We start from the raw sequence: 8519 nt of genomic DNA, 5'->3' as shown, positions 1-8519 counted from the left end.
AACCGGATTTCCTTTGCCTATAAATAGGTGGCTGCAAGCATCGTCGGAGGGCGTGGCGAACTCGGAGATCTTTCACTGAGAGACATCGAGAAAGATCGAAGGGTGAGCGCAGAGAGAACTCGAGTCGCGAGCTCAGCCCACCCTCCACCGAGAGACTTCGGGGAAGGTCGGCGGCGAGCAACTTCGAGAAGGTCGATCTGGCTGGTGGAGGCTCGGATTTGGCCCGAGTGAGAGAGAATAGAGGATGAGGAAGGTCCGGCCGAGATCTGCGCCTCGGATTTGGAGTTTTGCTGTTGTCGTTGCCACCGGACGCCGTGCCGTCGCTATTCGCCTCCACCAAGTCCCGACGCCGTTGCCTCGAAGGTTTGTTATCGTGCCCTCCCCCGGCGAAGCCGTTGCCGTGATTGATCCGCCGACGCCACGCCCAGATCGAGAGTTGAGTTGCCGCCATTGTCGCCCGTCACCGCCACCGTTCACCACCCCGTCTTAGACAGGTAACAGTAGCCGTCGCCACCGCTGGTCGCTTTGTCGCCGTCACATTCCCCCTCTAGGATCGTGTCACCACCGACCACACCAACGCCGCCGCATTGTCGCTCGTCCTCGCCGTCCTCGTAGCGGTTTGTCACCGTCGTTGCCGCCGTCACCGCCGTCGCCGCCATAATGCCTCGATTTCCCCTCTCGGCACCGCAAACCCTAGGGTTTGCGATTTTCGAGGTCATCGAATCGAATCCCGGTCTCGGAATCGGGTAGGGTTTCGTGAGGCCAACGGAGGCTGGAAACGAGTCATGAGGTCGGAGCCGTGTCAACGAGTCGGGTAGGGTTTCGCCGAACCGGGTCGGTGGGTCGGCCTAGTTCTTTTCAAAACGGGCTCTTGGGCCACGACACCGTTTCAATTATAAAAAAAAAAATCAAAAAATCCGAGTCGGCCCGCAACGTCCTCGTTCGGGTTGGCTGCCCGGTCGACACAACCCGTGGATCAGGCCGGGTCGACCCTTTTTAAATAATATTTTAAATAAATAAATAATAAATAAACAATTATTTTTAAAAAAATCAAAAATATATTTTATTTTCAAAAAATATTAAAAATATTTTAATTTCAAAAAAACTAAAAATATTGAAAAATATTAAAAGATATTTTAATTTCCAGAAAATCGAAAAAATAATAAAAAATGTTAAAAATATTTTATTTTCCAAAAAATCAATAAAATCAAAAATATTTCATATTTTCCAAAAATGCCAAAATCCAAAAAAAGCCAAAAATTCATGAAAAAGCCAAAAAAATTCAAAAAAAGCCAAAAAGACCTAAAAATGTTTTCCTCCCAAATTGCATGGAAAATCCTCGAACATCCAAAAGCCTTAGGGTTTAAACAATATTAGGTACCGAAAGGGCATTAGTGATTAACTAGTGTAATCAATTCCTCGATTCTAATTTCTCTGGTTGCGCAGGAGCGAGTATTTCTTCCGATACTTCGCTTGGGTTTCTAATCGACCCACCCCAAACCGATTAGTGGTGACTCCGTTTTAAAATTAATTTACAGGTTAAAAATTTAGACTATTAAAGTCGTGAATTGGTGGACTTGGGAGAGTCCAGGTATAACAAATTTCAGCCGAGCCATTAGCCTCCTTAGGCGCCCGTACCCGATGCGGGCACCGAAAACGAGAGGTCGCGACAAAGGTAATTCATGAGATCTCCAATATAATCCAAGTCAATCAGGTGAGAAAATTTTCCTAGACCATCCATACATGATCCAAGGAGTGGGTGAGCCTTAGTCACATGAGTTGTACCAGTATCTCCATTAGGTCTGTAAAACAAACAGAAAGAATGAAGTGATCACAGTATCCCGTTAGATACCACTCACAAAGACAATTTCTTACTCAACTTTATGCACATATTTTAGGTTGATTATAGAGAAAGATTAAATCAACACAGCAAATGGACAGCATCACTTATAATTAAGAACCACACCTTAAATTTGTCCTATGAATTTTTCATGTCAATCTGAAGACCTGACCAATATTGAAACCCCAGTTTCAGTGTCTGATAAAACATTTGCTTTGACATGGTACTACGCACCAAGACCAATATGCCCTACCATGTTCGAATATTTCACTATAATGTCAAAACCATACAAAATGACACAAGAAATCACCTGGGCACAATTGACTGCATAGTATGCTTCAGAATACGAAAATATATCTCAAATACGGCAGAAAGTGTCTCTGACTCTCTGACTGCATCCTTCGGCGCTCCATAATATCTGGGATCGAAGCTAGCTGCTTTATAATCAGCAGCAACCTGTTTACACCACCAAGCACCTCAATTTTATGATATGAAATTAGAAAATCAGAGAAAGTAGGCAGTTGTTGCATAAGAATCCCTACCTCTTCCCTGATTTTCGACATCATTTCTTGCCTAGATTTCTTTCTATCATTCGGTTGTGGATGGCTTGATTCCTCTGGTCGGTTTCCTTTCTTATAATTCTTCTTTTTAACTTTTTTATCCTTATCTGGTGCTTCAGATCTATGAAGGTCCTCGTCAAATGACAGAGGTATAAGTACCTGAAAAAGCATTTTGATAGTTATAACAGAGAGAGAGAGAGAGAGAGAGAGAGAGAGAGAGAGAGAGAGAGGGGAGGGGGTGAATTAAACAAAATAACAAAGTAATTGAAACGCAAAGGTTCAAAATAGTGACCTATTAAACATACGTGGATATTTGACCAAAAAGAGAACATACTTTGAATCGAGTCAGGATGCATCTGACAATTATGAGCTTTCACATAATTTGCAATCAATCGAACAGCTGCTCCAGTCACTTCACCACTGTGTTTACCCTCATTTGTAAAGAGTGACTTAATAGTGTCACAACAAAGTTTCCTGATGATATACATTCACATCTTTTATTCAAGAGAAGAGTAGAGAGGAAAAGGGAAAAATATACATGCGAAGAAATGCTCAAGGAATATGACCAAAAAACTAGAAGTGGGAATTGTCTATCACGTGTCATCGTAGCACTTGACTCTTTAAGGAGTAGCTCCTTTTCTTGTAGTCCCAAATCCGTACCAAAAGTAAAAAGGTACAATAAATAGAATGTTATCTACTATTTTTCAGACTTAAACATAAAAAAGATCATACTACATTGCATGCATGACTTCATACAAGGGCACATGCACACATGCTCACAGATTTACATAACCACAACACATAAGCCATTGCATCTCTAAATGATTGCTAAGCGATGCTTCATCTAAATTCCCTTTTGTTTGGGCAGGGAACTTAAACCAAAAGCAAGCAACAACTTATATTCATAGATAAAACAACATTGGTGATCTTATGAGTTCATCTGTCACAGAAGCACCCAAGCCATTCACAAAATGAGAATAGAATTCTGCACCCAAATGACCACATTAACAAAAGACTATTCTTCGAAGTTCTAAATTATTCAACCATTCTCCTCATCTAGTCAACCAAAGGTCTTCTTTTTATTGCAAACTCTTAACATAAGAAGAATAATGAGAAGTTAAAAATATATGGCTAAACCTTACGACTTCATCCGAGGAACTTATGTTTCTGACAACAACTTCAACCAAGCTCTCGCGATAATTGAAATGAGGAACAGCATCTAGCAAAGTACAGATGCAGTGAACCACCGCATGTTGATACAAGGAGACCTTTTCTAAAACCATCAACTTCTACAGGTAGGCCTGTTAAATAAATTTTGAAATAGCTCAGAGTATATAAAATGGATTGAAACAAATTCTTAATCAACATTAAACTAACTAAAACAGGAATGTGTAAACCAAGATTTGTAGTGTTTTTTGTCCCATTTCTGGTGAGTGCACTTCATTCAACAATCACAAGAAAATCAAGTAAAACCTTGTATGCAGATAGAAGTGTCGATTCATAATACCGCATCTTCTTGACATCCTTTGAAACTTTCATCACCAGCTCCTTCTCAGTAGGAAGTCTAATGTGGTAGCTATAATATCACAACAAAGGAAACATCACAACAGTGCCGAGGGAACATATGGAGAGTAGACGTAACTGTAAAGATCACATCAAAATAAACTCAGCAACATACCCAGGAATGATGTCTTTGAACACAGCCAACAAAGATAGAAGCCCAAGCTTAACGATAGCATGATTGTGATCATTGCACATCTGCAGCATTTCTTTTAACAGTTTAATATTAGACTCTGGGTCAGCAAGCAGAGTAATTCCCAGTTCCGCAAGTTTACACTTCTTAGTTTCAAATGACTCTTCTGCAGTGATGTCCTCTTTCAACTCAGCCTAAAGAAAACATGACATTGCATAAAGATGAGAAGAAATGTATTGATGTTAAAGTACTGTATGATAACCGTACAATGATACTAGCAAACTTGTGATAAACATCTATGCATAATATCAAGTCCAAATCTTCATTGCATCTAACCCAATGACTCAGTATAAGCAAGCTAAAGTGATCCCACAAGATATATGCACAAGTTAAAGCAAAGCTAAGTTAAAGCAAAGCTTACTTTGACATAAATTGGTAGATGACTGATGTAGGTATACCAAGAATGTGTCAAAATGGGTACACTAAATTATGTGACATGAATTAAATTGCTGATGACAGGAGTAGATTCAAATCACAAGATGGTGACTTATTCATATATCCAATGTTAACATCATTTAGTATGATGGTAATTGTATAACTTTAGTATATCTAGAATTATTCTTGACAACAATGGAACACCAGTAAATTTTCTAGAAAGGATCGGGCCCTATTTCCTTTCTACTGAATTTAAGGTACACGATAAAAACAGAGCATAGGAATTTAAAAGCTTGTCTTAGCTACCATAGAATCCTAGTTAAAACAACAATATCACACAATCAATGGATCAATGGAGTGAAACTGGTCTTAACAGTAATCGCTATAAAAAAGCTACCTCGCAACAACTCAAGGTTCTGCATAGTGGCATGATCGAGATTAACAATTGAAGGCAACCCCTTGCTTGCAGTGGCCAATTCCATCAGCTCCGGCTGTTCATCCTCCGTAAGCTCCATGGATTCCTTGGCAATTCTGCGAGCAGTGGCCTTCTCCACTGCAGTTTTTCGTCTCTCTGCTTCTTTTTCTCGACAAAGCTCTTCTTTTTGTCTCTTTTTCTCCGCCTTCCAAACAAAAAATCAGAGAAGTTGGTAAAGAAAAGACAAAAGAAGAGATGCTGCTACCACCGCCTTGGTGGCCACGATGGTTTGGGCTCTCTCCCCCTAACGCAAGGGGAGGAGTTCGAATCCCCTCACGGTCGCTTGGAGACTTAAGTGTGACGCCGGGGGTGGTGGGTCCTCCCGCTTACGTGTCACCCCAGGGTTTACTCTCCAGCTGTCGGCCGTGCGGGGGTTCCCTGGGTCACCAAAAAAAAAAAAAAGATGCTGCTTAACCAATCAAATAAAGCAAAAGAAACTAACTAGTGAAAATGCAATATCAAGCTCAAATACTTACCTTAATAGATTCTTTCTGTAAATACTTCTCCCGTTGCTCTGATTCTCGCCTTTGCTCACGTAGCAATCTCTCCTCCTCTCTCTGCTGTTCACGCATTAACCTTTCTTCTTCCTTCCTTCTTTCACGATCAAATCTTTCCATCTCTTTCCTCATTCGTTCCTCAGCCTGCAATAGAAAAATACAGGATATCAGTACATGCCAAAGTTTTCTCCCCAAAGCTCACATATCCTTAAGTGATAAATGAAAAACTTTCTCCTCAAAATATTTTCTTTCTCTAGTGCTTTGCGAATTCGGTTTTCATTAGCTTCAACTTCCCTAGCGATCTGGGCTTCTTCAATCTGCAACGAAATGACATTTTTGGTCACCCTAAAGCTATATCAAAAAGTGATGACAATACTCTGCTCTCAGAAGCATCAGAATTACCTTGCGTTTCCTCTTGACATGCGGGTCAGAAGTATCATGCAAAATTGTCCTGTCAGGCAGGGTAGAAGAATCTTCTTGATCGATAAATGGATGGCTTCCTCGGTGAGCATCCATTGGAATGTTAACAAAAGACTCTCTCGACTGAAGGGAATGATCATCTCTCAGAGGGGATAAAACATTGTTTCGCTCTATAGCCCTATAACAGTCAGCACAACTCTTCAAAAAGATTGAAACCATTGGAAGATGACTACATCAAGGAAATAGCAGCAAATAACAAATTAAACGTCACACAATCTCCATATGACAAGTAATGACCAACATACTAGAAGGGGTTCCTCTTTCTGTACAAAATTGCATATGTGTGGCTTTTCTTTTGCAGCCGTTTTGTATAGGGGCAATACCCCCTTGGTACCTTCTTAATGGAATTTTCTTTATTGTTCAAACAACAACAAAGACATCTCAACAGGGAAAAGAAGCCACTAACTTTATTTGACATGGCATCCCGTCGAACATACACTTTCCCATAAGGATTCACGGGTCCTTTCTGCTCCTCATCTGCAACTACACAGATAACATGTTAAAGTCAAATAAGTGATGGAGTAAACATGAAATGAGAACTAAGAAGAGGAAGAACTCAGATAGATAGAGAGAGAGAGAGAGAGAGAGAGAGCAACCTTCGTTCAGGAGCAGGGGGCACTTCGCGGAGGAAAGAGCAACCTTCGTTCGCGGAGAGGGAGGCCAAAACGTGAGCAGGGGTTCGTCGACGTCGGGGTTGGCCAGCAAGGGCGCACCGCATAGGAAAGAGGGAGAGAGCAAAGCAGAGGTCGCGAGAGGGAGGCAAAAGGGTGTTGGCGACGGCATCGGGGCGGGGCGGAGGCGGAGGGGCATCGGAGTCGGGGCCACTGGAAAGGGCATCGGCGTCGGCGAAGGTGGAAAAGGCATCAACGTCAACGTCACGGGCAACCTGTGGAGGCGGAGGTGGAGGCAAAGCATCAGCAAGAACGGGGAGAGAGAGCAGAGGAGGGGAAGAGCAAATGGAAGCACAAGGTTCGTTTTTTTGTTCTCCCCCGCAACGGAACGTAGAACGGGGAGAGAGAGAGGAGAGAGAGGACGAGTCGACAGGTCGCAAAGGAGAGCAGAGGAAAGAGAGCGTCAGAGTGGTGGGCCCCGGGAGCGGCGCGTGCAAAATTTTTTGAACCTCGATGACCTGTGAATGGATTAGAGCATTTCGAGGTGGAGAACGTGACGCTAGTGGAGAACGTGACGCCAGTGGAGAAACCGCAACGGTTCCTCGTCTGTGGATTAAATCGGATCTCAACCCCACCAGCCTTTTTCCAAGCAACATCGTCGGGCGCAGAAGAAGCGCGAGCTCGAACAATCTCCAGAAGCACGAGTGATCCGGCCAATGGTAGCCGCGAAGATTTGGAACGCCATGGAGGTTGCCGGCGAAGCCAGCTGCGACGGCGGCGGCCGTGGCCCTGCCATCCCCTCCTCCGCCCTCGCCGTGGACACCTCCCTCTCCCTCCCGGAGATGTCCCCTCGCGTCGTGTGTGTCCCTCACCTCCCCCCGCCGGCTCTCGCATTTCCATCGTCCGTCACAATTTCATTAGCTTAGGGTTTGGTTTCAGCCGATTCACGTGCTGTGTTTTTCCTTCGTGTTTTCATGCCAAGTGGATGTCTCGTCTGCGAGATTCGGTCCTCTTGAGATTTTCTGTTCGTTTTTTTTATTTGTCTTGCTGTGGCGATAGTTGTTTCCGCTTTTAATGAGCTTGACGTCCTGTTGATTTTGCTATGAGCAAAGAGCTGTGTAAGGATTTGTTCGCGGAGTGGTCGAAGGTGGACGATTCTCGTTTCACCGTGGAGACCGTGTCCGGCGGCATCACGAATCTATGTGAGTTTGATCATCAGCTGCGGTGTGATTATAAGTAAATTGCGACGATTTCATTGAACGGTGTATGTTACGATCATCGTTTGCTGATAGGGATAGATGATTAGCCTGGACTGGTTTTTGAGCTTATTGAGAATTTTGGTGTAGTGTTGAAGGTTTCTGTAAAAGAAGAAAGCAGAAATGAGGAACGTAATAGACTATGCAGATAATAGAACATGTAGATGATATTGTCAAAGTTTGAAGACTTCCATAAGACTGAACGTAACACATGTCCAAAGTCTATTATGAAGATTTTCAGACTTTTGTGTCAAAGTCTGAAGACTGCTAGACTTTAGTGTCAATCTATTCTACATCAGAAGTCTATCCACTCTAACAAATTCCAGACTGAACATGAATGAAGAACCAGAACACAGACTCTATGCTGAAGCTGAACTTATTCAAACTGTGTCCAGACCTTAAAGGTAAATCTATTCAGAAGCAGATTATGTTTAGACTTACGTCCATATTGTAAAATCTATTGCATTCAAACTTGACTTTAGTCTGAGCACTCGCAGACTTTACATCCAGAACAAGACACAAGTTTAGAATATAGCAGATTTAGAACGAAGCATGTTCAGAATGAAACAACTTGAAAGAACGTAACACAAGCCTCAAACATATAACGACTAGTGATCTGGTTTGGATTTCACATCAAGATAGATTTGATTGACTCAATCTAATTGATTGACA

At 42.6% G+C, this 8519-nt stretch overlaps 1 protein-coding gene across 1 annotated transcript; it reads right to left on the bottom strand.

Annotated features, from left to right (window-relative positions):
• Window positions 1-2679: 2679 nt before the first annotated feature.
• LOC104451437 (nucleolar complex protein 3 homolog) lies at window positions 2680-4996 on the bottom strand. Its single transcript, XM_039309369.1, has 5 exons — window positions 4926-4996; window positions 4079-4287; window positions 3908-3976; window positions 2731-2874; window positions 2680-2692 (listed from the first exon to the last, which is right to left on the bottom strand). The coding sequence occupies exons 1-5, from the start codon at window positions 4956-4958 to the stop codon at window positions 2680-2682; spliced, it is 468 nt and encodes a 155-aa protein (XP_039165303.1). The 5' UTR covers window positions 4959-4996.
• Window positions 4997-8519: the final 3523 nt, after the last annotated feature.

Source organism: Eucalyptus grandis, chromosome 3 (genome assembly GCF_016545825.1).
Source record: "Eucalyptus grandis isolate ANBG69807.140 chromosome 3, ASM1654582v1, whole genome shotgun sequence".
In the NCBI taxonomy this organism is placed as follows: Eukaryota; Viridiplantae; Streptophyta; class Magnoliopsida; order Myrtales; family Myrtaceae; genus Eucalyptus; species Eucalyptus grandis.
The sequence above is the reverse complement of the archived record's forward strand: the minus strand, read 5'-3'. Positions and strand labels throughout refer to the sequence as shown.

Excerpts from the sequence above, each read along its gene's own strand:
- LOC104451437 (XM_039309369.1), bottom strand. The coding sequence starts at position 4,958 with ATGCCACTATGCAGAACCTTGAGTTGTTGCGAG. Across the intron at positions 4,288-4,925 it reads GAACCTTGAGTTGTTGCGAG|GCTGAGTTGAAAGAGGACAT; the intron begins GTAGCTTTTTTA and ends TGTTTTCTTTAG. Across the intron at positions 2,875-3,907 it reads AAGGATGTCAAGAAGATGCG|GAAACTTTGTTGTGACACTA; the intron begins GTATTATGAATC and ends GTATATCATCAG.